Here is a 27,951-nt window from a genome sequence, read left to right on the forward strand (position 1 = left end):
AGACACCTGTCCATTAAGCAAACATTCTCCCAAACATTCCCACTTTTAGGCTCTAATGTCTTAAAAATGTAGCAGAAGTTTTCAGCATCAACACTATGAAAAACATTAAAGTACAGGAAAGTATTGACTGGCTGCAACTAATGGTGATTAGAGAAGCCTTGAGTCGTCTCCATGTAGCGTCTGCTACAGTGTGATGCCATGAGGGTAGCTAGTTGATTTGTTCAAATTACTCACACCAATAAAATCACACATCTTCCTCCTACAAGGCATTTTTCTCAAGTGATTTGAAAGGCTAAGTACAGAAACCTTGTGGCTAAAACAAACTGTTTCATCGGTCACAGTCCGTTAGAGGACCTGAATGATCCATAAGGTCAGCAGTTCAGAGAAGTGTTTTATTCCTCCAAACCAGATTGATGTTGTGACAGGATGTCCATAGCCCTTTAATGGCTAAATTCCTCCTATCGATCAGTGGATGTTTCATGATGACCTGCAGGTCAGACTCATTTCCATGTCTCAAATCTGAGAGGATCCCAATCCCAACACGGAAGTCGAAATCAATCAGACATTAGTCAGCAGGCTACAAACGCAAATTCAGACCTCAAACTGAACTCTGGTTCAGCTCCTCTTCGATGGTGATACATGCACACCATTGCTCTTGCACCTTTGAATGGAATGCGTAAGGTGAATTAATTTCATCCGTCTCGTAAAACAAAAGCAAGATTTGGAATGTGTTATTGATCACTTTGTCCTAAACAGTATACTGATGAAAAGCGATACCTAGAAAGTTCCAATATAATTAGAACTGCCGGCAGTTTTGCCTTGGTACTTATGGGGAAATTAAAGGGGAACGCCACCCAAATTAAGAATTCCAATATGTTATTTCCAAGGCCTGGGAGTTCAATCTACGTTTGTGAAAATGAATTACTCTCTCAAAAAGCCAGAAAACAATCAAAATCATCGTCAGACAATAGCCGGTGGGTTCCAAGATTGCATTTCAGCCAATGCGTTCCGTGTGTTTAGCTCTCCACACGGACTGCATCCAACCAAAGCCTACTTGAACGGGATTGGTCAATACTAGACAGACCACAAACGAAAAGCAGAACGCTTCAGATAACTAATGTAGAGATCTAGAACATCTTTCCAAATGAATTGTCTATGGAGCAGTTAGACTTTATATGTTTTCTAATATTTTTGTCTTAAGACCATAGGAATAACATGTATGAATTTTGAAAATGGATGTAGCTCTTCTTTAATGTCTTAATCCCTTGTAATTGAACTACTGTTTTAGGTAGACAGTAAAGAAAAAAAAAAGTGTTTTTCCACCTCCCTTCTCCAAAATCATTGGTCTGCCTTGAATTAATCAAGTAGGCTACAAGCTGAGCAGAGGGTCACTGTGATTTTAATATTCACGGTTCATTACGCCTTTCCTGTCTCAGCAAGTCTCCCTCTCCAATCATCGGTCGGAAGTGATTCAGTCTTTCCATCTTTCCACTTGTTGGCTCAGGCGGAGAAGGATAGCCCTCAATCTGACATGGAAAACAGCACCGACATTTGTCTGCATCTACAGGGGAACTATTGATTCTTTGTGATTTCCAAAATAAAGTTTGTCTTTAAAACTATGCAGATGACAAGAAAGATTCAGTCCACTATATCTTAGATGCTCATGTTTCCTGTTCGACTGTGAACGTGGTATCCATTTATAGCTCTTGGAGCCCAATCTGTGAACACACTGCTTCCCACATGCAGGTCGTCAGTGACATGAAGGCAGGTGTCAATACTCTGAAGTGCTAACTCATGGAATTTTCTCTAACCAAACGTGACATACGCTACAGATGGCGTCGGCTCTTCATCAGCAGGTACCGTCTCGCCGTCGCCCACCACACACTATGCCAAATGATGCATCGAGTCATTCAGGTTGTTTTCAATGAATTATAACTAATGCTCTAATAAGGCCATCCCAGATGAGAGGCTGCTACATTTGTAGAATGACACCAGATTATGTTAATGACATAATGTACACATGTGGTTCTCTACAGAACAGGGAGGTGAAAGAATTTGGGGTGAATGTCAAGATTCCCCTCAGCATGATAATGTTGGGCCCAATCGCATGAGGCCCAAAACCCTGAACCTTTAGGGACTTAACTGGAGTCACCTGATATATGGTTCAGTGAGAGAGGCAGTCTGCAGAAATGCAGACTTACAGAAAGTGTCCATGAAGGGCTCAAAATGTCTGCTAGAGAAACCTCAAAACACAAACTGTTTGACAAAAGATAAACCTAAACTGAGTGTGGAGATTGGGATTCGGCACACATCCCTGATATTTCTTTTAACTTATTTAGCCCCGTTTACAACACAAACACAACAATTACCTCTCACCATCTTGCAAACATGTAAATTCTGACATCGAAATATGTATTAAGTCCAGCATGAGAGCCTGTCAGCAGCAGGTCAACCAGTACTGGTTGGAGTCTGATGGTTAGGGTGCTAGTTTGAGATGTGAAACATTTGATTAGCCTACATGTGTTTAAAGTACAGACTCATATTTAGAATCTGGCATTGGCACCATTACTGCAGTACATCAACAGCCTAGTAGAGGCAACTTGGTACAGCACATCAGCACTGCCACTGACACTGGGCATACATCGCCCTCTGCAGGCATTCAACAGCCAGGACTGTGGACCTCATTGGCACTCTAAAAAGTCTAAATTGGACAAAGAAAGTCTTTGTAAAATACATACGACTAACTGATCCTTATTTGCAGTAAGTCTCTCTTCTCATTTTTAAATAAGTTGTATGAAATAAATGTGATTTAAGACAACAATTTAATTAATTTTTCTATTTACATGTACAAAAATGTTCAAGTGCAGTCCCGTGTGGCAAAATACAAACAGATTTTAACTACAAGTGAGCTACAAGGACTTTTCCTCCTTTCACCCAACAAAATGTGCAAATCCTACATTTGTATGCCACTATGGCAACATCTCCAAGTGATGACTAAACAGTTTAAAACAACTCGTAATTTTCAATATCCAACTGAAGTAAACTTGAGGTCATCAAATCCATTTTCCCCTAAAAAGGTCTTTATAACATAAGGGAGACAAACTGTATAAATGCAGAGTGTGGGGATGACTCAAGTATGAAATTGGTTTGGTCAGGTCTTAAGTTGTGGTTGACAGTTTAAGTTACAGGTGAAAAGTGGCACAATCCCATAGACTAACAATACCAGATCAGGCTTGTTGATGGATTCAGAGTTGAGAGTAAAATGTTAGAGGTCAGTAGTGACTACAGGAGTGACCCCGTGAATGAGCAATGTTGGGCCCAGGTCTTGACTCAACACGTCCACCTGGTGCAAGTAGGCCCGATAACGGCTGGTGTCTGCTGGTGGGCGGGGCAAATACAGGAAGCGCACAGCAGGCTGAGGGGCACCGTGTGTGCGAATCAGATGGTTGACAGCGCAGATATACTCATCCGTCAGCAGAGCATCATTATTGGGGAACATTTGGATAGCATCTTCCTGCTCCGCTTCCTCTGGTCTCTCCCTCTCATCATTCTGCGCAGACTCCACCAGATTCCAACTCTCTCCTCCTCGTCTCTGCCAGTGCAGCGCCACCACCTGGTCCCATGCCACCATCTGCACCTGAGCTGAAATCCTCAGATTCTTCAGCAACACCCAGAGCTTTTTCTCAACCTCCTTTTCCTTCAGACTGCAACCAGCCTCCACACACAGGAAGAGGCGGAGTCTTGCCTGGCTCCAGGCCCGGGATTCTTGAAGCACGCAGGCCAGCTGCATTAGGAACAGTGAGCAGATGTCGACGTATCCGCGGCTGTCTGGTTGAAGCAGATTCAGAGGCCACACGTCAACAAATGGTCCCGTCGTGCTTCTGTGGCCCCCAATCTTTCTGCCCGACTCCAAGACCTCCTCGCGGTTGAACTGGTTGAAGTAACGAGCCAGTGTCACATTCTTCCCCATTTTTACGGCGTCAGCAATCACCGACACATATTCATCTTCCGGAAGGTCTTTGAGTTCGTCAGCACAGCGCACATTAGGGAAGAAGGGAGACCATTGCTCTCGGGGGTCTATGGACGGAGACCCTGTTTCCAAGCCATGTCCTGCAGACAGGAGGATTTTACCTTGGAGTTCGTCTTGAGGGGTGCAGTCGTCATAGAATCCCAAGACGAGGGTGTTTGGCCTCATTCCGCCTAGATGCAAACAGATTTGTGAAATGTGCGCTTCGGGTAAGAACTGTAAAGTTTGTAAGCAGCACAATCACAGTTCAATGATGGAAAACCAATATACAGCTGATATATAAACTTGCTTACCAAAGCCTGTGATGAAAAGCAGGTTCTGAACTCCGTGTCTGACAGAGTCCGACAGGGTAAGGTTGACAAATGCCTTGATGTTTAGATGGTCCACTAGAGAAAGCCAGGAGTCGTAACAGCTCGGCAGAGGATCAGAGGGCAGCCCATCTACACACACACACACACACACACACACACACACACACACACACACACACACACACACACACACACACACACACACACACACACACACACACACACACACACACACACACACACACACACACACACACACACGTAAGCAAAAGGCTGCAGTGTATCTGGGAATATGTTGGTGAAAGTAGGACCGATATGGGGCATACTTAGAGATGTAGCTTACATTGCAAGAGCGGGTTAAGAAGTTTGTATGTACATTTTGACACTTTTTCCTCTCACTGTGAAAACGTGTCAACATTAGAATTCATTGGAACGGATGTAAATTCAAGCTATACTTTAACAACAAAGGCTATAGCTACTAACATTTAAAAAGCCACCTTTCAAAACTTAAATTTTGGCTTTAGCATGACCAATGACAATTCTTACCCAGCAAACCCAGCTTTACATGTCCCAGTACTAAAAGGCCACTCTTCTTCAGGTCATTAATGAGAGTCATGAGGTTTGTACAGCTGCGAGGGTTTGCCACCATCAGCAGCAGCTGGGGCCTCCAAAACTTCACATGGTCCTTACGCACATCCAACATCAACAGGTACTTGCGCACCTGAGAGAATAAAGATGTGATGATGTAGCAAGTCGTGCAAACTTGCATCGTATTGTTGCATCAGTGAGACAGAGGGCTGGTTTGTGACACCTGGTGGAAGATGAGAGCCTGACTGATGTAGCCCCAGTTGCTGATGGGGCCGAGGTGGTGGATAAGCAGCAACAGCAGCAGCATAAAGGCAATGCTGGCAAACGCATAAATGGCATTGATCAGGAACATCATGACCAGGCAACCAACAATGCCCAGACAGCAGGTATGCCATGTGAAGCATCGGAATGAGGGTCTGAATCAAAAAATTAAGACAAAGACAGAATATGGAATGTAAATGAACTTCTCAACCACGATTGTGCAAATGAAATCCAACACAGAAAGCCTGCCGATAAACTGCACCGTACCTGAAGTTTGGAGCAGAAGCCCATTCGAGAGCCAAACAGGCCAGGTTCACAGCAGCATAGACCAACAGGAAGAAGATGGTTACAACACTAGCAATGGTGTTCAATTTACCAGTGAACAGTACCACCTAGTGGAAGAAATGAACATTCATTTGGCTTACATGTCTAATCAATATTTTAATTATTGTGCTGCTTAGATCTCATTCAGGTTGCAGCTACAATTTTCTAAGCATTGATAATTAAAATGTGTAACAATTCTAGTGATAGAATTGAGCAAGCTTTGGTGCACTACACTTGGTGTTACTGAGAACAATGTATACAAACAATAGAACTCCATAACTAGACTACAAAAGTAGCTTCAGACTTCTGGATGTCCCTTGACCCCAATACAAACCGCCTTGATGAACATCTTAACTGGTTTGAATTACCACTCTACTATACATGCCCATGACTTCGTAGGAATAATGTCACAAACCTTGCTATCTAGCTAATGAGATGTGTTAAGTGGCATAGTAGTAAAATGAGAAATTCACTTCTAGTGTAACAGTACCCTGCTGTCTCCCTGGCAAAACCTCTCTTCTAATGTTCTTCATTTGACAAATGGTCAGCCAATCTGAAGTGGTTTCACCGCGGACTGGTGCTGAGGTAATTCCAGCAATTGTGGATTATTAGATTAGAGCAAGGATGTTCAGACTTTGTCCACTTCATCTTTCTTATTACTGAAATGGACGCCTCCTGTTACTTTTACACATATGTAGCAGAAAGCAAAATGGTAACAACAATTAAAGACAAACAATTGGTGTATACGGCTATACATTTTTATCTTATTCTGTTATTTAAAGGTTTATGGGTAGCAGTCAGTGTGTATTGGTAAAAAATATCCATTTGGATTGCGGCAAAAAAAATTCCCTTCACAGGGTGAAGTTGTGTACCAGGTCACTAATCTAACATGCAAAACACCAATATGAACCGGAAGGGATTGAGAGCAAGAGGAGACTGCTTGAGCGTTAGGAGAGCTCGAGCAGAGTGACTCTAAACAAAAAGTAAAACTGTCACCACCTCTCACATTCAGTGTACTAGCCTACCTGCACCAGCAGCCAAGAGGCAAGCACCGAGGCCCAGGGGTTCCCACTCAGAGACGTTTTCCTCGCCAGAGCCAGCACACCACCTGTAGACATTACCAAAGGTCACTCCGTTATTGCTCATGCTACTAAATCAGATAAACAACTGACTCATCCTAAACTTGTCCTCAAGCCAAACACACAATGAGGATATTTTTTTTTTCTCCTCTTCAGAGAAAGTCAACACTGCAAGCCATCTGTTGTCAAACGATGCTTAGAAATTAACATGCCTCCACTTGGATAACGAGACATGATGAAATTAATAAAAAGTGTCAATTTCTCACATTTGAGATGGGAGGCCTCTTTCAACAGATGGCTGATTATTAAATGTTGACTCAGCTTTGTAGAAGACCAGCTGGAGTTGGATATTCTTTCATGTACTCTGGATCAACTATTTAGCCCTGATAATAACCTAAACAAGCTAAATTAGCATTTAAATCCTTTTTACTACCGATACGATCAGAATAAACCTCACTCTGCAAATAAACAAATAATTCGCTACTCTTTCATAGGAAATTCTTAATGTTGTGGACAATTGGCAAAACAAATTGTCAACATTGGGCAGCAGGACAAGAACCTCACCAAACAGGCAGTCCTTGGACAGGGCGTACAGGATCCTGGAGGCTCCTATCAGGTTACTCATGGAAGCAGACATGGCGGACGAGTAAATCCCAATGGTCACTAGGGGAGGCCATATATTAATGTCTCCCAGGAAACTGTAGTCTTTTTGGAGGAGGTGACTAAGGATAATGGATAAAACTCCAAATATGAAATGAGTAAAAAAAAAAAAAAAAAAAAATTACATGACAGATTAACTGTTAGTAAAACCACATTTAAAGTATATATATTGTACAAACAAAACTAATTCAAATAAAATATTCCATCTCTTTTAAAAAAAAAAAAAAAAAAAAAAACAGACAGCAAAAATATGACAGCAAAAATATTCATAATGCTTCTTGTGAAAAATCCTCCATTAAATAATGATGTTGCCATAGCAGTATCAGTGATGTTTCTATAGATTAAGGTAGGTTATTTATTTGTGCTAATACTACTTCACATGCGTGCGTGTCTCTAACCGGTCACAGGACCACGCAGCCAGCAGACTAAGCAGGTTGTATGTGATGAAGGTTGTAAGAACAGCTGCAAGCGTTCCTCTTGGGATGGAATAGCTGGGGTTTTTCAGGTCGCCTGGAAATCACAACAAAATTTCTTCACTATTTAAAAAATTTAAAAAAATAAATTAAAAAAAATAAAAAAATCTTAGAAATCTATTAAACACCATATTGAAGTTCTGTCAATGTTACTGTTAATGTACACATGAACTGCCTCTAAAATCAGGGGCTGGATCCACCAAAGTCTGCATTTCTAGAGCAGACCTGCCTTGATTGGTTATCAAAAGGCTCCTCTCCAAATGCTGCTGAGAAATGTAGCTTTCTTTCCTCCTCAGACCCTTTGATTAAGGGAGACTCAGCTCGCTAGCTTGGCCTCTGAAGGACTCACCGTCATGGGCTTTGTGTTTTGGATCCAGCCCCTGAACTGGGACAAAGCTCTGGGTTCTTTCCTTCTAAAAGCGACAAATAGTTTGAAATAAAGACCCTTTGTTTGCCCTTAATCTTAATTTATTGAAACTATTTTATCATCTTACCCGACATGTTGGAGCCTGCCATGATCCCAGTGCAGCCATTGAACATGACGGCGAACACTGTGGCAAAACTCATGGTGGCACCAGTGGAGTAGTCCACTGTGTAATCAGCTAGAAAGAGAGACAGACTTGTTCATTCATACATATCAGGGATCACCAACACAACCAGGGATGTCCAGCATGTCAAGTACATTTTTCTAACTTCTGCTTAAATAATCAAAGTCCTGAATTAACAAATCTAATATTATAAAGGCTGTTTTTTCATACTTACGCAATAGGTTGCCCTTCAAGGTGTGGAGACGGAAGCCTGTGTAATTGGCGGTGCTCACGCTGGTACGGTTGAGACCAGAACTTTCAGGCAGAACCACCACAATGGGCCCCACGATGAAAAAGTTGATGAAGATGGTAGCCAAAATTACTGTGACTATGACGACGATAAGAAAGGTGGCTTTTGCGTAGATGTGGGTACCGACCTGTAATAACAAGCCAGTTAAATTGAACAACTACAGACTTATGGTATACACAACTTATTAGATAAGATAAGGCTTTATTTAACCTGAGAGAAGTTGTTGGAATAGAGAGAAACATCTAGACGAGCCTTCCTCACTCTGAAGACAATTCTTATTATTCATGGCCTTTCCTCCAAGGTTGCAGTATGGACAAACTTTACACTTCATCACATTCAACAACAATAGGATACACTTTCATAAGTGTTGAATTCATAATCCAAATCTTTAAATTTGTGCAATCTAATCAACAACAACATCTTTATGGTGGGGGTGCACCGATACCAATATTGGATATCAGGCTACCACTGACTCAAATAACTAGATCAGGTATCGGAGAGAATAGGGCCAATTAATTTGTTGCTGCATTAAAAACTTTTACACTTCGATAGTAATCCCCATTTATTTTGAATATCGTTACCAAGTTACTGATGCAAAAAGTATTATTTTTATAATAAATAACTCAATGAATGTATAGCTATGTATTAATGTGTTGCATTTTGTTTTAAAGTTAAGAAAGAAATGTTTAAGTCAAGCCTGATGTTGTCTTACACAGAGGAATGATGCCAGTCACTTCCACACAGTGAGGCATGGAGCTCATTAACTAAACACTGGTATTGGATATACTCCACGTCCACCGATATCCAATGCCCAGGTATCACACTCTGTATCTGGACTGAAAAAGTCGGTGCATCCCCATTTACAGGGTACCAGCTGGGACTTCAAAAGTACTTATATTTCTAATGGTTATACATGTTGAGCATACATTTATTTCTCAGAAAAATTTAAATTACAAAACTCCCTCTTTTTGTATAAGCCAAAGATGAGCAGACAATAAAAAAATGAAAACAATGTATTCTCACCAAGCAGACAATGAAACACAGGAAGAGCAACACAGTGCCATACAGCAGAGACCACCAGTATCCAGAGGGCAGCACCTGGTGGGGACCTGCAACAGCACCTTCTAAGGGACAGTAAAACAGTATACATGATACATCAACACACCCACATGCCTTGATGTAATGAACCATGGTCCCTTACCCTCTGGGATGCCAAAGGTAGACATGACCGCCTCGACCAGACCTAAAACATAGAGAGCACTGCCGCACACATTGGCAAAGAAAAACATGATCCCAATGCTGCCGCCAAACTCTGGACCCAGGGCTCGGCTGATCATGTCTGGGGATCCAAGTTGAGGGATTTTAGACTCCGGGTTTATAAATGTAAACTGAACAATATTTCACCTTAAAGGCTGGTTAAGATGAACCAGGGGTCAGATTTACACTAAGAATGAACCTGTGTCATTCATGGATAAAGCAAATCACGAGGCAAAATTTAGAGCAGAGACATTTTTTTTTCTCAATCCATTAGTCAGGCTTAATCACTCTCACACTCTCACTCTCACTCTCACACACACTCTCACTCTCACACTCACACACACACACACACACTTTAAGCTACAGCATAAGTCTCTCTCTCTGCGGTAACACAGCTACTCTCAATCACTGGGCCGAGATCCACTGGTGGGATGCAAAGGTAATTAGGTATGATATATATTTAGGTAATTTACAAAGTTAATTATTTTATATCTAAATATGCCCAATAATTCATATCAATAAAAAAAAGCATTGTAATTTAAACAAAGCACAAGTTCAATGACAAGCAACGCAAATCACACGTTGATCATCAGTTAGTAGTGACCCCTCAAATGAAGTGATACAAAATGGATCAGTTTATTTAAATGAAAAAGTGACGTCATAATGGTGGGCAGTGATGGGTTAGGGCTCACAGAAGAGAATCTATTTTGGTCATTCCAGCCAGCAGCAGCATAACACATTAACAGCCCAGTATATATTTTTTTATATCTCATTCATATTGGAAGATGCCAGAATTGTTTTAACAACCAGTAGTGGGCCTTTAGGTACAAAAAGGTTGAGGACCCTAGCAGTAAAGGATACAGTAGGCCCCTCCAGCATCTAAAGCCCCGTTGGTGGAAATGGCACAGATGGACAGCACGGTCATGGTGATGATAAAGTAGGCCACTAGGAACATGGCGATGGACTGGTAGAGCCCTGCTTGACCCACCACAAATCCTGCAAGAGGTGGGAGAACATTGTCTAACCACTGTGACCTTGCAACCTGATGTTCAGGGAGTTTACTGCTTTTCTGTTTAATAAAGTTACTCATTGTAGACTGAATATATTGGATTCTGGACAGTACTAGTCCAACCCTAAGATGTGTCCTGGGAAACAGTCATTTTATGACAGGTTTAAGCTGCCCCACCATAGGGTTTATTTCACCCACTTGTTATCGACCAAATAGCCAACTTGATTCAAATTCAACCGGAAGACATTTTTTTGGGATATTTGATTATTTGTGTTTTAGTTCTTTTAAATAAATACTTTAATATTAAGATTCAAGTTGTTTGCCCTCCTCTCACGTCACTTACCAATCCGCAGAAACACAACCACGCTGAACATGGCCAGTACAGTAGGTGTGACCACGCCGAACACCACCCCGAGCTTCCGGGCCGTGGTGTTTTTGGACCGTCGGCCGTCTCTGACCTCCTGGGCCCCGTTGTGCGCGGACTCATCTTTTGTCGGCGGACTGTTGCTGCTGGTGAGTCGGTAATGTAGAAGAGGAGTTTTTTCTGACATGGCGGTCAAGTTAGCGGGAACTTAATTAACGGTGAAACGGCTCGGTTGCGTCACCTGAAAAACAACAGTTTCAACCGCACGTGCGTAATTAAACGCCAAACGTATTTCGCTTATCTCAAGGAACCGTTGTTTATCGGTGTCTACGGCGACTCCTGCGAACACCCGAATCAAAGTTTAGCCAGTCGAGTAGCCGCCATTATCTTTCGAACGGCTCCCTCACCTTCTGTCGTTAATGAGAGGTTGCTAACCTGACTGTGCGCTAATGAATAAAAATGACGTAGTCTCCTGTATTGGGCTCATCCAATCAGTTAGTTTCTCCCTAATTAATCCACCTGCTACTTTGTTGCTGTATGTTGATAACACTAGCAAATAAGTGGTAACAATATATATATATATATATATATATATATATATATATATATATATATATATATATATATATATATATATATATACTTAACGTTAATCACTTAACTAGCGTTAAACCAAAAAAAGTAATAAATAAAAGAAAAAAAAGTAATAAATGAAAAAATAAAGAAATATATAATAAGTGGCAGTAGGAAATCTGAGTTTATTGCATATTATATTGCCAAGGTTTTGTATCATAAACAGCAATCACATCAATATATCGTGTTGTAAAAACACGATACCTTAAATGCAAAATCTGGATAGCGACTTACAGAAATTCACAAAGATACCTCAGATATATTTCCTGAATTTACAAAAAGCATACACATCTACAACAAATAGAAAATACAAATGTAAACTGATCTAAAAGTGCATTGAGAATAAATTTAATTTGCTCACTAAATTCATACCAGAAATGCATAGCAACACTTTTTCAGTCTGCCTTATCCTTAAGTAAGTATCTTTGATTTGTTTTTAATTCAGTTAATGTGCAAGGACTGTCCAGCTCTTTGCGTCAAAACCAGAATGAAATTTAAAAGTTTTGGGACTGAACATGGGCTGTGAGCTTTTATCCACAAGCAAGTCTGGCATTAAAACCTGAATCTAAACAAGTAGCCTTTGACCAGTGGAGACTTGGAGAAGCTGCCTGTGGGCTACAAAGAATACAAAATAAAAGAGACCTGCCTTTTGGCAGATTTTAGGTTTGTATTGGTTCTATAGGCCTTCCACTCAATTTAAAGCCTCGCTAATTTTATGTAGAATGATCCAAAAAACTGCCTTCCTGTCATACATTCATTTGTCTATGATGCTCATCATTGCAGACACATTGCTGTTTTTCCTTTGCCTCTACTTCTCCAACTTCTTCCTCTTAATTCTTTCAATTCAAGAATACTTTATCGATGACCAACAGTGAAGTGTGTATCTTTTCTTATTCCTCTAAAAAAGTCTACACAACACACTGTACAAAAAGCAACATTTTCAAAAGTTAGAAATTTGATAAACTCAACATAGGTGAGGAGAATGTCCAGAAGACACTAACTGTTTTCCCTCTGGTGTGTTTTCATACCTCTTTTATTGCATTGGTGCCCCATTTAAAAATGCATCCTCCAGATTGTGAAGAACTGTCCCCTGAAGTTGTTTCTTGTGTCACTGGGAAATGCATCTGTCACCGAGGTTAACCATGAACCGCTCCAGCTTGCCTGAGATCAGTTTGTTGTAGTTTAACAGGACTGTGCTCAGACTCTGGGTGCTTCGAGGAACACAAGACAATGCTGGACTCACCATGGGCCCCTGCTGGTCCAAACAGAAAATACAACAGTGAAGACAGTTTTAAAAATGAGACCGAAAGAACATAAACATAAGAAAGAGGCTGGAAATTAAACCAAAAAGGGCGGGTGACGTAACACCCAATGCAGATTCTTAAAATGTCATTACTTACTGATAGGAACACTTATAAAAACGGATTATTGGCAGAATTCCCACAAATTAACTTAGGATATTATGTAAAAACAAAGATCACAGGACATCTTGCACTGTGTCTCACTGGGAAAGTATGCATCGCTATCTTCTCGTCCTGAGGAAGGAAGGCTTGGGGGTCACACAACATAACATCATCACTCTCGGGGCACGGATACTTCAGAAATGTATGTGAGAGCAGGATATTTCCACACCGCAGGGAACTGATAATGCCTCTGAATCCGATGCAAGCCAGTGAGAGAGAAGCCCATCAACACGTTTTCACTCAGTTTGTGTGAACGTTCATCAACACACTGATTAGTTTCCCTTGGCTGTGTTTGTGTGTGAGTGGTGAAGAAGGCAGACTGAGCCTGGTTAGCTTTGATTTGGTGGTTTACAGGTCAAAAGACAAACCAGACAATGACATTTCTCAGAAGCTGCTTTTTAAAAGCATTTCATTGTCTACATTGATGTGCATATGGGAGCCTCTCTACTTTGAATAATCAATTTTTAAATCGTACTAAGTATCCGATACGCCCATAAACTTTGCAGATGATTTATGGCAACATATAGCCTCGACATGTGCAAATCTTTTGACCAACTAATCACCAAAATCAGTGCTTGTGCACTTGTTTGTCACCGTGCCCGCTGCGTACACTCAGCTGAAGGTGTGTGAGAATGAGCAGGTAGTTGTTGATGTTGTTCTTCAGTCTCTGCAGCAGCAAAGCGGCACATCCTGGCTGGCCTGGGGCCTTCAAAACCTTCACACCTTCAAGAAGAAGCCTCAAGGATGCAACTATGTCTCCTCTCTTCTCCTGGTGCTGCGGTAACCGACACACACATACAGAAAAAGAAAAGCAATGTTTTTAGAAGGTGATATTAAGAATAGATAAACCACTCACACCAATAGTAAGCAAATAAGAAAGCCATTGTGGTAGAGGCTTTTAGAGTCATGCATGTGCCAACATACTGATTTGTTTCCCCAAGATGCCATATGAAGCTCCGTACATGGTAGCTGAACCGGGGTGGAGAGGTTTGTGGAGCCATTACAGTCGCTCTGCATGGGAGGAGACAGGTGACAGAAGACAAATGGGTGGACTACAGAGAGACAGACTGATGGGAGACTACAGGTAACAGCAGACAGGCAGGAGGGTTAGATGCATCACCCCCAGCAGGAGCAGAAATGTTGGGAAAATGTATCCGTGACAATCATATCCTCACCAGTGCACTCTCTATACCAGCCACGACATTCATAGCCCTCCTGGCGCCCTTATTACACACAAACTCTATGGGGTTGGTTTCAGCGTCCCAGACCTTTGAGGCTACCATGCAGAGCAGCAGGAGTCCTGGACGAACACGTAAACACACGCTGAAGCGGAGGCGCCACAAACCAGCTTTTTCCGCTCATAACAAGTGCACTCAATTCTCACAGGTCAAACTTTTTAGGCTTACTACTCACTGCTTAAAGCCATGCCCTGCTCGGACGCTCCCAAGGAATCGACATTTGTTCCATTCAGAAATGTGCCAGGTGGAAAATGCCCCCGTGTCCACTGCAGAGGAGCTGTGTGTCCTTTTTTGTCTTCTCGCCGCTTGATTTCCCACCTTTCTCATTCACTAGTGGGAAGTGCAAGTGTTATCTAGCCGGAGAGCAGGATGCGCTCCAACTTCCCTGCTGCGCAGCATAATAAAATGTTGCAGACCCAAAATGGCATTTCATTGATTAGCTGCACTATTTTGCTTGTCATTGGGCCACAGTTGACTTTCGTAGTGTTGAGCGGACAGCATACTTGCTGACTAAAAAGGTTAATGATTTATTATTGTGAAAGACTCCATTTACACAGCTGACATCGAATCCGGTCACTACTGGAGGAGGCTATTTGCTTTTTTGTCATGGTTTGCTCCAACCAATAGCAGTAGCAGCTTGGGTTCATATAATTCACAAAATTAGTGTCAGAGGTATACACAGCCCATATATAGCTTGTGGGCGTGTATCCTGTTTGTGATGATTTAACTGTGTCTATAATGCAGATAAGTGCCTTAGATAATTGTCTTTTGGGGATTTCAGACACCCACAATCCCATGTAGAAGGTTGTTAATGTAACAGCAAGCCAGACTGCTTTCACATTAAGGTTCACAAAAGCTTAAAAGGGTCCAAATTAGGCCAAGATTTTTTTATTTTGTAACTTTTGTTTGTGATAATAGTCACACTTGCATTTTGACTAATCTACTTCATGTATTCTCACAGACTTGTGGTCTTTGCAGGGAGGACAAGGTGAAATGACTGCCAACATGATTGCCCTCTCCAGGATTGTTTAATGGCCTTCACCCAAGAAGTGATCAAGCAGGTCTTTGCCCGGATACAAACAAATAATCTGTCTTGGTGTAATGCCTGGGGGCCGCAGCTGGACGACGTGGTGACGCTCCAATTCAATTGCCCATGTTTGGAGGGTGTTGAGGAGGTATAACAGCTGTCAAAGACAGGGATTAGAGAAGCCATAAGGGGAATGCACCATCCATCATCATTTGAGACACACATGCTCAACACCATCACCCCAGCCTGGACATTGACTGAGACCCTGCCCTCCTCTATTTGCGCCCTAGCCGTTTATGAGTGCTATGATTAAGACGCAGGCCATCTATTAGAGCCCACGAGTGCGTGTTGTGACATACAAGAAGATGGGGGGGGGGGGGGGGGGGGGGGGCGTGAACACTAAACACATGCTTTCTTGTTCTCCCGCTAAGCCTATACTTCTAGCTCTGCAGACAATCCCGACCTAATTGAGACGAATGTGCGCCACGGCTCCGCAGATAATGACCGGTGCGCTTGGATTTCTGCACACAAAGAGAAAACTGCGGGCGATGGCACCGATGGTACCCGCATTGCATCACGGACACGACGCCCGGTACCCCGCTGTCTCCCTCCCACCTCAGCTGGAGCCGACGAGGAGACTGTATAGCATCTTGTCATAGAGTTTTTCTTTGCCTCGCAAATCCCATGCAGCCGCGCTCTCCAACGGCTGGCTGTTGTCGCTCCCGGTCTCCAAAGCCAACCAGCAGCTGCCCGCTCCGCTGTGCGCTGCTGCTCTGGAGGCGCAAAAGCGGTAATTACGCGCCGTGTTGACAACTTTTGCGCGGGCGCTGTAGGGATTGCAACGGGCCAGTTTCTGGGATCTACTGAGATTTTTTTTTTCCTCGGCGGAGTGAAGTGTAATTTTCCCCGGGAGTCATCCGCTGCCTGATCACATCATCGACTGAGTGTGTGCTGCAACCTGTAGCTGTGTGTCCCGTTATATCAGTCATCGTTTCCGCCAAGGCGCAATGGAGGGACACAGCTGACGGTTTTGAATCCGTAGCCCGAGGAGGAGTGAAGAAGAAGAAGAAGAAAAAAAGAGGAGACAAGCAGACTCGGGGGGGGGGGAACCGTAAGTATGCTGCGTACTGACAAGATGCATCAATCTCCAAAGTGTCTGATCCGAGCTTGTCTCCCGAACTTTGCCCACATCTGGCTCAAGGGCAAATGGTAATTGGAGGTCTGATTGGGATACGGTGAATTTGCTGGTGTTCTGGTGTAATTCGGTGGTAATTTCCGACGGGCTAAGTGTTTTCTGTCAGCCGAAGCTAATAGGAATGACCGCAACTTGTCATGTAACACAAAAGAAGGAGCACAGGTGGTTGTACATCATAGTGTTGCGCACCAAGGACTCAAGGTCCTTGTAATAGGATTTATCGCAGTCAAATAGATGTGTGAGAAGATGGACACGTTCATGCCAATAGTATGTCAGATTAAATAAGATTGATGTTTTCATGTCCGGCATAAGAAATAATGTAAAGAAAGACTTTGTCTGAAATTATTTCTCTGATTTCCATAAATGTAAGACATGTCTTTCCTTACAGTGACACACAAATCATTACTTAACTAAACAAAACCGTAAATGCTTCATACCATTTTTTAATGAGGGCTGCAAATTAATTTATTTGACCATGCTTTCGCATCATGTGGTCATTGAGCTCTACTCTGAACTGTCACTGTCACAGGGGACATGTTGTTTTTCCTCTTGTATTTTGGAACCGAACCTCCATTAAGTGGTGGGTGGTTTGTATTTCTAGAGTCCTGTGGAGATGGAAAGATGTGGGTCAGTGTGCTGGTGCTCGGGGCTGCAGAGCACCCAGTTCCTCTGCTGCCGGGGCCCCGGTACCCCTGCCTGTCTGTGGCTGCCAGCTCCCTAATAAAATGAAGTCGCTGACACTCTTTACCCTCAGTTAAAAGGGAGGGGGGATGATGTGAGGGCGTGCTGTAGGTGCGTATGAACCCAGAGTGCATGACTAATGAGATGTGTGAATGATGTAGATGGGAGTGCTTTTGGGTGAAATCACTCTGCGGTCTCGGAGGCCCTGGTTCTGGTGCCGGTGGTCCAGCACTTTGAACTGGTTGCCCTGCCAACAGCCAATCAGCTGCAGTCTTGTGCCCGTTTTATCTGTCAGCCAGTCAGAGGCATGGACTCCCAGAGGAGTTAAGTCTTTTAACCTGTTAAGGATCAGAGAGTTTGATATTCAAATGCACACTGGCCTGTGACAAGGTAAATTGTTTAATGTAATGCCAATCTATTTAACGCCATGCATTCGTTAGTGAGCTGCTGTCTTGGTGGTACAACTTTAAAACAATGCTGGTAGCTAAGGCAAGCATATTTATTTGGACCTGATAAAGTTCTGAACTCCTGAAAATTTGAATTTCCTATATTCCCAGACCGACTGAGGGCTTATTGGCAAACATGACGGATGTTTGGCGCCTGACGACGCAGCAGTGAATCCTTGGAACAGTGGTTATCATTCAGGTGCGAGTCTCTTTTGGCACCGCATCTTTCAGCGAGATAGATTTCCCTGCCAGTGAGTATAGCACCTTTGAAAAGCCTTTAGTGAAAGCCCAGAGAGATGAGCTCACGGCATTGTAATACATGTGTCATCTGAGGAAAGGAAGCGATCTGAGAGTGTAACAACACTTCATGTCTGAGCGTTCAGTGCTGGATACAATCTCTCCTGAGAAGTGCTCCTGAAAGCGCATGCACTAACACAGAAGAAAGTTTTATGTTTTATTAGCCTCAACGGCAACTTTTTGTTGTGGCCGTGAGCACAGCACTAACTGCAAAGTGCTCCTTATGGGGCCGTTTGACAGCCAATAGTAGAAGACTGGTTCTCCTAAATATACATGAATATTTACATTTATTCCAACATTGCATTGATTCAACCCATCTTTGAGCTAGAGGGATGAACACCATCTCCCACATGATATTCCCTCATTTGGTGTTTTGATGACGTCCAAAATCTGCCATGGGTGTTCAGTTGTGTAGATGTCATATACTTAATTCATTGACCCTGTGAATGGGGCTATTGCTAAAAGGGACCACTCACATCAGGTTTTCACTTTAATTTGTTAGCCATGTGTCACATCCAGGTGCCACGTATAAGTTGCATGTTTTTTGTGTTTGTGAGCCAGTGGAAGTCTTTACATTTCCGTCACATTGGTAATGTTCTTCGTGCTATCAATCATTTGGTGATCTCATATATTTTCCACTGACAGCTTCAAAAAAAGAACAAAAACATGGAGAGTTGCTGTTTTTCCCGTTCAGATTGTATCAACACAAAGGCTTTTAAAGGGGCATTCCATCACTTTTTAAACACAACATTAGATCAATTGCCATGAATTGTCATCAGGGTTAATCTGAGTTGGGCTGTGAAACTTCAAGCCTGTGGGAGGGTGTAAATAAATACAATGAGTTGCATTATGGGAAATCGTTTTTGGACCTTGACCATTCAAGAACTAAAAGTAAGGACATCTTCTATGCTTCTGCTGCATTGACTTTGACCATGCAGTCTTTATTAAACGTGTCTTTTGTGAGAACCCATCTTTAAGAAAAGTGAAAAATAAATAAAATAAAGGAATTAAATTTAGAAAGATTATCTGGAATCAAATCCAGAATATGATAAACTAATTGTACAAAACACTGGAGTCACTTCACTTGGAACTATTCCGTTACATGACAGTGAGATACATGAAAAAGGGCATTGGCTACTGTAAGTCACTAATTGATGATCAGCCACCGTGCTTTATTCACTTACTAAAGGGCTGTTCTAAGGTTGCATCTACGACATTGACGGAGCCGTAAAACTGCCTGACATAAGCCTCACCCTTTTGAATTACTCATCGCACTTGAATCAATCCAGTGATGACTCAAATCGGGCGCAAAACGCAGTTTGTGAGATACCACGCCAGAATAAATAAGAACAACACGTCCTATACACATCCTAATTTGTCCAAATAGGCTTTTCATTACACCGGCACCTGCACACAACAAACAACAAAAAACATCACATCATTCATCCAGTAACTCCAGAGAGACAGTGGGGACGGTGCAGATAGTGGAGGAGGGAGGCGGTGTTTTGCAGTCAAACCGCACGAGCGCTGCTGCGAGTCGGCAGCCAGCGATATACTCTCATCTTGCACACACACACGCACGCGCTCGCACACACGCGCACATCGCATCGCGGCGGCGCTGTGCATCGCGCAGGACGCCTCATGATAAGAGACCTGTTACACGCTGCACATGAGACGGCCCGGTCCTCCACCGCAGATTAATCAGCGGGCTTTGGACTTGCTGCTCCCGCGACGAGTCTCTCGGATCGGGGCGTCTGTGATGAGGATATTGCGACAATGGTGAAGGACAAGGCCGAGAACCGGACGCTTCAGTATCAGCAAACTTTGGTGAGTTTCGGATGAGGTCATAGAAAGATGTCTTCGGTCATGTAAGGGGCGTCATGGATGCCGGTTTGGACGGAGGATGGAGACGCAGCTGCCGGTTGCTGTGTCCTGTATATGAGGACAGGGCAGGAGGGATTTTTATTTTTATGGAATATTCCCTTATTGGCTGATTGTATTGCCTTTTTTGTTGCCCTGCTTTCCCTCAAGTGGCTGCTGTGCTCTCCCTTCAGTTACCTCGATCCACAGGTGTTGCATCACTCTCAGCCTCTGCCTGCCTTAATTAATTCTTATCAATTTAGATTTCACCAAACCATGTCAGATTAATTTGTTCAGCTTGAAGAAATGCATGCATGGCTATCTGTGATTACTTTATGTGTGGCCTAATGGGTCATTATTACGATGTTAATATCCTTGCAGTATAAGATTAGAGCCTGGCTCAAGCTCTAATGTATTTCGCTCACGTCCTCTGTCTCCCTTATCTCCCCTATTTCTCACGCAGATCTTGTCCCTCCCTGTGCCCGCTCATGTATTCCTCTGTCGTCCTTCCTGTTTGTTAGCGCGGCCCCTTTCTGCTTGTGAAAGAAAAGTGCTTCTATATATGAATTGCTTCATGCACCAGTTTTACCCGCTCATGTGTGGACAGTCAAACCCTGGAGCACTCCACACAGGGACATCTATATTCAGATTAAAGGGACAGACAGACCAGTGGATTAGTGTCCTTCCACACTGATTTATTGGTCTGTGACTGCAGTTATCTGTTATCTTTCTTTCCTCGCTTCTTTTTTGTGTCCACTTATTTTCACATGTGCATCTGTCAGTCAGTTAGTCTGCGTGCAGATGTGTTGGACCCAAGTGGTACAGAGGTGTTTTTTTCTTCTTCTTTTTCTGCTCTTTTGTCTGTGTGAAGATTGATGCCGTGCTGTGTGTCTCAGTGCAAAGATCGATAGTAATGTAAGATGGCAAGAGTCTCTGAGGATTGGAACGTGCCGTCTGCCCCCCCCCCCCCCCCCCCCCGTCACTCAGATCGATGGCTTTATCACTCGCTGCATACCAGTCCATTAACCCTAAAATAGATGCATGCACGCTTGTGTCCCGATACTCAAATACCTTCCCTCTGGTTAAACAAAGCACCTGTTTTTTCCTCTTAGAAAACTGAATGACATGCACGGATAGATATTAACCGTTAAGTGACGGCTCACAGAGTTCATTTTCCTGTGTAGCTGCAGTCTTAAATTGGATTCTAATGTTGACAAAAGGCTCCTCTGCTTTATTGTTTGCCATCAGCAAGATTCAGAGGATTTTCAGTCATGTGGTTGCTTGAATCTTTTTGCAGCACAGAAGCACTGGTGCTGTGTAGCAGGACTAAGCAGATGACATGAAGCAGATAGAGAGAAATAGAGATCTGTCTGATAACTTCTCCATGAGGACGCGGCACAGAAATGTCATCTCCTTGTTCACAGCTACTGCACAAAAAAATTGCCAATTCCCTTCAGTAGTTATACATTTCTGGTAATAGTCTTTTTATAGAATCAGCAGCTGATTGACTGTTTAACGTGTTAAAGACAATTGACCAAAAAAATAACCATTTCATCTATGCCTGCTGGAGCTTTACAATCAATGAGCTCTGACAGTCCATTAAGATAATATGTGGTGGGCATCATAAACTCATCATATAAATGAGCTGAACGGCTGGATATAATTACATTGCAAATGGCCATGATTACATTTCCCTTTGTGCGAAATCAACCCCTAAAGCAAACAATTACTTGATATGTAAATAATATCCATTCATATATTCTGCACAGCAGCACTGATGCTGTATTTCCGGCCACTGCACCAAACAGATTACTTGGATTTTTCTTAGAAGGCATCCCCCACTAACCTCTCTGAACTCATTATCCAAAGGGCATAGTGAAACAGAGAATAAACAAGCTATTTATAACCATCAAGATATTTGTAAAATATTTTTAAAAAAAAGGCAGCAAGCTGTTATTTTCCTGTCCGGAGTTCCAGGAGAGACCCTTTGAGCAGTTGGAAAGCAACCAGGGTTTGGTGCATGGGTCACTGGCTTCCACAACTGCTGTCAGGTGCTGTGCATGCTGGGACAGCAGGCAGTGCCTGTCTGCGTCCCGTGGGATGGAGCAGGTAAAGTGGACAAGACTTTACCTGCGGCTTTACCAGAGACTGAAAAGGAAAGAGACAGGCAGGGTGTGGTGACTTGGAGTCAAAGTGTTGCAGCCTTCTATCTGAATTCTTTTCTGAAGCTCTTTTCAGAGGTGTGGGATGGTCTGCGTGTGTGTGGGCATGTGTTTGCTCTCATCAAAAACGTGGGCAAGTTTGCTCCATAGGTCTTGTGTGTGTGTGTGTGTGTGTGTGTGTGTGTGTGTGTGTGTGTGTGTAGGCGGGTACGCACGGTGTACCTGCCTACACACAGACGTGCTTGTGTGGTAAATCTCTGTCGGAGCAGATGTTAGAGACGGCATGTTCATGTCCTTCCAGCAGCGGGAGGCTTGAGGATTTGGCTGCCGCAGGGATCAAAGTCATGATCCACCTGAAGAGGAAAAGCAGCCACCCCCCCCCCCCCCCCCCAGGGTACTGCAGCACCGCGGAAGCACAAAGCCTGCCAGCCTTTCTGAATGTATGTGCGTGTGTGTGTGTGCGTGTGTGTGTTCAGTTTCTGAGCAACCTGCTGCACTGACTTTCAAAACACGTCACTGAGAAGATCCACTTCTCACCCTTTTGTACCTCTTGTCCATTTATCTGAGATTGATGAATATTTAAAGCAACGGGGCCGCAAAAAAAAAAGAAAAAGATTGTTGCAAAAATGTGCATATAGTGGCTCAGGAGAAGAGAACTTATACTTAACTGAACTCATCAATTTTGATCTCTCCAGCTACAACAAAATGTGGATGGATACAACACAGTATTGAGACTGCACATACTTGTATATTTGCATACTGCTGGTTTGCACTGTGCAGCATGCGGACACAGATTGTCTCCTTAACAGCAGTGAGCAAGCACTCTTCTCCACAAACAAACTGGACTGTTAGATCTGTTGCCTCCCTCTTCTCTTTTGTATTGTTTGGTGTAATGTGCCGCAGACCAGTTGGGTTGGTAAATACGAGCATGCTGTTTGCGGTTTACTTCCATGGCGTTTAAGGATTTCTGTGTTTTGTAATTGAACAGCATCACCGTACAGCTCATGGCCATTTGGTGCAGCTGTGATGAGAAGCTTTATGAAGGAGACTTTGAATAGAACTGAAATAGAAATTCATGCACGTCTCTGTTGTATCTCCGAATCCCTCTCTCTCTCTCTCTCTCTCTCTCTCTCTCTCTCTCTCTCTCTGTCTGTCACTGTCACACACACACACACACACACACACACACACACACACACACAAAAGCGCTGTCTCTTCAAGGGGCTCTAGTTCCCCATAGTCAGCATTCTGTCCATTGCTCACACACAAAAGCTGGCTTGAGTCCATTTCAGCTCCTGTCACTTGCGAATAGTGCCGTCACCTGCAGACCACTGAACAAGTCACAGCAGAGACTGCAGACAGAAACAAAACAATTCATCTCAATTCATTTGACTGGTAAAATAGACCCTGCTCATTGTACTGTAAAGGTTGTACTCACGAGCCAAAGCGCTAACTGCCAAGATACAATACACTTGTATACTCTGTTATAAAAAAACTCACAAGGTGTAGGGCCTAATTTGAAATAACATACATTAGTTGATAACCCAAAATGAATATTGTGGAATAAACAAAGGTGGAAGAAGAGATCCCTGACTTGAATTAAAAGTGTGGAGGTATTTATAAGAAATAATCCTTATGCAGAAGAACCTTTTTAGCGTGTTATATATTGTCCTATTATTACTGAATATTACTAGTAATTGGGATGCATATAAGCAGCCTTTTAATGCTGCAGTTGGTCGATGTGGAAATCATTTGAACTACTTGATACACAGTCGGGTAGTTTATTCTATAACAATGCATCATATTTAGTTAAATTACCGTATGTTTTGTATGTAAAAGTAACTAGTTGGTTATATCTGACAGAAAGGACTACAGCTATTATTTATTCTTGATTTAAAAAAGATCAAATTTAGCTACAAAATAGCAGTAGTGAAAAATGCTCATCGCAACTACCCGGAGCTTCAAATAGCTGAAACCCAAAGATATTTAGTCTTCTATCCTATAAGACAAATACAAGCAGAAAATTCTTCCATTTGAGAAGCTAGAACCAGAAAAGTATTCTAACGTTTGGTCACTTATGAAAATAGGTGCAGATTAATTTTCTGTTGATCGACTAATTGATTAATCGCCTATTTGGTTCAGATATTCTGTCAAATAAATGTGATGGAGTAAAAACTTTATGCTTTGTTCTGAAATGAGGAAACTACATACCATCCGCTAACCGCAGAGCTGGCGGTTTTGATGTCGACGTGACCTTGAGCAAGACGCTGTGGACGGAAGGAGCTGCTATCGGTATGTGCAAGCAGCATAAAATGGAAACACCGATGTCACTCAAAATTGCACTTTAGTAGTTTAAATTCCAGCACTTAAATCTTGCGTACTAAAAGTGTAGATACAACAGGAAAAAAATGAATTTTGCTATTTTCTATACATGGTGTGTCCATGGTTTACATTCACACAGGCAGACTGTCAGTGTGTTTATTTCCCTGTTCTGACTCCCGATGAGACTAATTTGAAACCTGTTGCAAATGTAATCTTCGTGGATCCGTGTCATGACGTCCTTAAAAAAACAACCAGCTCCTCCCTTCAAGTCTGTTTCTGACGAGACGTCAGCAGCTTGATCATTCAGTCTCACTGACATCACCCTCTCCCAACCCCCCTCCCCCATCCTTTGTGCTGCCTCCCACTTATATGAACAGAGTATGTGTTGGTGTATTTTTTATTTTTTTACTGGGTGCACAGGGTTTGCTCGACAGCATCAAGCTTTTTCATGTTTATTTCACTGTGTGTGTTTGCGTGTATGTGTGTATGTGTGTGTGTGTGTGTGTGTGTGTGTGTGTGTGTGTGTGTGTGTGTGTGTGTGTGTGTGTGTGTGTGTGTGTGTGTGTGTGTGAGAGAGCACTGACTCATAGGTAACTATTCTAAAAGCAGCCCAGCTACGGAGCTACCTATATTAATGTAAACGTAGAATGCGGGATGAGTCAAATGTGTCACTTCCTCCTCTAATTCAATTTTCAACGTTGTCCCTGGAGGCTTCATGGCTCAGATTAGCCCGAGTGCTTTAGTCCTCCTGTTGTTCCCCTGGTCTCATCAATACACACTCAGCACACGTTTAGTGTAATTGTGTTGTTTAGTTAGAGTTTAAGTGTCAGATACATACATCTTTCCCTCTGCAGTGAGGGGCCCGCTTCACTCTCACACTACAAAACAGAAGAGATTAAAGTTGTATGAATATTTATTAGTAAAAAAAGGCAACAAGGATGAGAGTTTTAGATGTTCAAGCCTTCTTCGTTAAGAGTGTCAAATATTTGTCCTTGCTGTCTCCTTACAATGAATACATTATCCTACAGTGCCTTGGGAGTAAAACTTTGTTTTACATTTTTTTATCTCATCTGTCGTGCGAGGCTTGCACACGGTCCAACTGAGAAAGGCGGCAAAGTGAGTGATGTGGCAGTAGAGTAGGGGGTCTGACGCAGTGGAAAGTGGGCGGACTAGTGGTGCTCTCTGCGGTTTTGCTGGAAGGCTCTCATTGGGTAGGTGAACTTGTGCAGTAAGTAGTGCTATAGAGGGACGTGTAATTGCTCTCGGAGAGCTGGTAGTGATGAGGGTGCTGCCATTGTTAGTACGTAGACGTGTGCGTGCAACACGGATGTGTTGACCAAATTCACAATATTAATGCATATTTTTGTTTTATCTCAGCAGAGATGGTCATTGCCTGGTAATCCCAAAATATCTGGACTGAACAAAAGCTGCACCTCTGAGTGGTAAAGGTGCTGCAAAAGAGTCTCAGTCTGTAGTTAGCCGGAGAGCAGGGCCGCCTTTCAATCAGAGGGTCGGCGGTTCGATTCCCGGCTCCTGCTCCGCTAGTCTCATATCAATGTGTCCTCGAGCAAGACACTTAACCCCAAAATTGCTCCCGTAGCTGCGTCTATGGTGTGTAGATAGATACTGAATTGTAAGTCGCTTTGGATAAAAGCGTCTGCTAAATGACTGTAATGTAATGTAGTTTCTCACCAGATAAAAAGTCAGTACTTTTTTCCACAGGTAGTTGGGTCTAAATAATTCATTTTCTCATATGTTTCCAGGCGGCACCTATGAGAATTGCTGGTTGCTCATTCACGATAGCTGGTGCTCCTCAATTCCACTCACACTTCCTCTCCTTTTTGACCAAATTCCAAAATCTTGTCCAATTGAATTAGTTAGATGAATGTGAGTTGGATTATCTTTCATCTTTTTTACACCAGTTTATTTGTGAAACTATTTTGCACCAAACTGGAACTCTCTCTGTAGGCATTTTGGTCTCTGACAAACCAGTCAATAGCAACCTGTGGGAGGCCGGAGTTGAACTGGTGTAGAGCGTTGTGATGTGGGAGGTAAACTGACTAATGTAGATGCAGAAGTTGATCACGTGGGAGGTGAACTGGTTACAGATAACAGCCTATTTAACCCACATGGTCCCACCTGGTGCTCTCCCAGGGGGCCGTGCTCCAGATGGCCAGTGATTGCTTTCATACAGGCCAAAGAAAGAATCACTAACAGGCCCTGTTTATACTCCCAGTGGGTGTTTGTCTAGTGTTGGTGGTGGGTTTGTGTGCCTCTATGCTGCATGAAAATTTGTTTGCCAACACACAAGATTCAGTAAGCAAGATTTTAATATCCCAGTGTAGTGATGATAAACTATAGACCAGATAAGCAGGAAAATGTTACTTTCTACCATGCATTACATCATTGGTCAAGATCTTAAGAAGTTGACCGATGTAGGCCATTTAATTTAGGAAACAGCCATGTTGATTCTCTTTTGGCAAAGAAGTTGAACTGCACTCAAAACAGTCTTCATTTTAGTTTTTGTAGATACCTTTTTCCAACTGTGTGCAAAATGTTTTGTCTGCATCAAAAATAAAACCACATCACTGGTTTAGTTGTTGAATGCTCTCACTTTTTTCTGCATCTCAACTGTTGCTTTCCAGTAAAGGGAAAAAGCTAAACAATTACTTGCAATTACAAAATGACATTGAACATTTGAATGCCTTGAGTTTTAGAATTTACACTAAACACTGATGTGAAGGTTGAATTTCATTGCAGCTTAAAACCCAACAGAATCCACCTCAATAGCTCTAAAGAAATGCAGACAGAAGGCTTATTTACCAATCATTTATAATTTTCATTCAAAAAGACTCTGGATTCTTCTTCAGGGTGACTTGTCCAATAGTGTTGAAGAGCCCAGTTTCTGAATGCTGTTAGTTCTCAGACTAATTCTCGTATTTAGAATGCAAACCACACTGCATCCACCAGTTTGTCAATACAGCATTTATTTTAAACCAGTGGCAAAACTCATTTACATTTCACTCCACTGACATGTATATGCATGCCCACACAACAGTTAAGCATTTGTCAGCTGGCACCCATTCCTGATTCCTCTGGAGTTTCCTCACCGACACATGAGGCTGTGCTGTCCGATTATGTATAGCTACGATTTGCCTCAAATGCTTCCCGGCAGGTTGGAGGTTAAAGCAGATGAGCACCCCTTCTCACTGCTCGTCAGTCAGAAGCTATACTGCCGCTCCGCTTTCCCTCTGCACCTCCTGTGCATGAGAGCAGAAAGAGCGAGTCTTGAGGAGTCGTGATGCCCATCTCAATGAGGGGAGGGGATGGAGGACGGGTTGGAGTGGGACAAGGGAGGGGGTGCACAGAGCAGTGGAGGAGAGATGTTGCAAGTTGTAGCATACAGAGAACCTAGAGGGACTCTTATGAAAAAGGGG

At 42.8% G+C, this 27,951-nt stretch overlaps 3 protein-coding genes across 10 annotated transcripts in view; 1 reads left to right on the forward strand and 2 right to left on the reverse strand.

Moving 5' to 3' along the window:
• Positions 1-2,803: 2,803 nt before the first annotated feature.
• Positions 2,804-11,607, reverse strand: LOC137866070 (solute carrier family 12 member 9-like). Of its 2 annotated transcripts, XM_068701725.1 has the most exons (14): positions 11,170-11,607; positions 10,679-10,813; positions 9,762-9,899; positions 9,584-9,684; positions 8,486-8,687; positions 8,218-8,325; positions 7,649-7,760; positions 7,155-7,312; positions 6,537-6,619; positions 5,455-5,579; positions 5,150-5,342; positions 4,885-5,059; positions 4,321-4,467; positions 2,804-4,200 (listed from the first exon to the last, which is right to left on the reverse strand). In XM_068701725.1, exons 1-14 carry the CDS (start codon positions 11,375-11,377, stop codon positions 3,266-3,268), a joined length of 2,820 nt encoding a protein of 939 aa, XP_068557826.1. In that variant the 5' UTR covers positions 11,378-11,607; the 3' UTR covers positions 2,804-3,265. The 2 variants fall into 2 exon arrangements, with proteins under 2 accessions (XP_068557826.1, XP_068557827.1); XM_068701726.1 differs by lacking the exons at positions 5,150-5,342; positions 5,455-5,579.
• A 321-nt stretch (positions 11,608-11,928) lies between these two features.
• Positions 11,929-14,981, reverse strand: thpo (thrombopoietin). Of its 3 annotated transcripts, none has more exons than XM_068701986.1 (5): positions 14,700-14,981; positions 14,462-14,586; positions 14,211-14,297; positions 13,897-14,061; positions 11,929-13,075 (listed from the first exon to the last, which is right to left on the reverse strand). In XM_068701986.1, the coding sequence occupies exons 1-5, from the start codon at positions 14,710-14,712 to the stop codon at positions 12,932-12,934; spliced, it is 534 nt and encodes a 177-aa protein (XP_068558087.1). In that variant the 5' UTR covers positions 14,713-14,981; the 3' UTR covers positions 11,929-12,931. The 3 variants fall into 3 exon arrangements, with proteins under 3 accessions (XP_068558087.1, XP_068558088.1, XP_068558089.1); XM_068701987.1 differs by having other exon boundaries at positions 13,881-14,061; XM_068701988.1 differs by having other exon boundaries at positions 13,850-14,061.
• A 1,017-nt stretch (positions 14,982-15,998) lies between these two features.
• The window catches only part of clcn2a (chloride channel, voltage-sensitive 2a), a 36,484-nt gene continuing 24,531 nt past the window's right edge, over positions 15,999-27,951 (forward strand). For 3 of the 5 annotated variants that reach the window (XM_068701903.1, XM_068701904.1, XM_068701906.1), the window contains exon 1: positions 19,417-19,997. In XM_068701903.1, coding sequence (XP_068558004.1) covers positions 19,947-19,997 — 51 coding nt within the window. In that variant the 5' untranslated portion in view covers positions 19,417-19,946. Of the gene's footprint in view, positions 16,663-19,416; positions 19,998-27,951 lie in introns of those variants that run through there. The other 2 variants (XM_068701908.1, XM_068701907.1) reach the window with 2 other exon arrangements.

The sequence above is a fragment of the Cebidichthys violaceus genome, unplaced genomic scaffold, assembly GCF_023349555.1.
Source record: "Cebidichthys violaceus isolate CVI_PGR_0920_01 unplaced genomic scaffold, fCebVio1.0.p SCAF_8, whole genome shotgun sequence".
NCBI lineage: Eukaryota > Metazoa > Chordata > Actinopteri > Perciformes > Stichaeidae > Cebidichthys > Cebidichthys violaceus.

Bases quoted from the DNA above. Each gene is read 5' to 3' on its own strand.
- LOC137866070 (XM_068701725.1), bottom strand. From the start codon at position 11,377: ATGTCAGAAAAAACTCCTCTTCTACATTACCGACTCACCAGCAGCAAC. The intron at 5,343-5,454 runs GTACGGTGCAGT...TTTTTGATTCAG, and splicing joins GCTTCTGCTCCAAACTTCAG to ACCCTCATTCCGATGCTTCA. The intron at 4,468-4,884 runs GTAAGAATTGTC...GTGTGTGTGTAG, and splicing joins TGTAAAGCTGGGTTTGCTGG to ATGGGCTGCCCTCTGATCCT.
- thpo (XM_068701986.1), bottom strand. The intron at 14,298-14,461 runs GTGAGGATATGA...CCTCCCATGCAG, and splicing joins CTGGTATAGAGAGTGCACTG to AGCGACTGTAATGGCTCCAC. The intron at 13,076-13,896 runs GTACGCAGCGGG...TTGGACCAGCAG, and splicing joins TCACACACCTTCAGCTGAGT to GGGCCCATGGTGAGTCCAGC.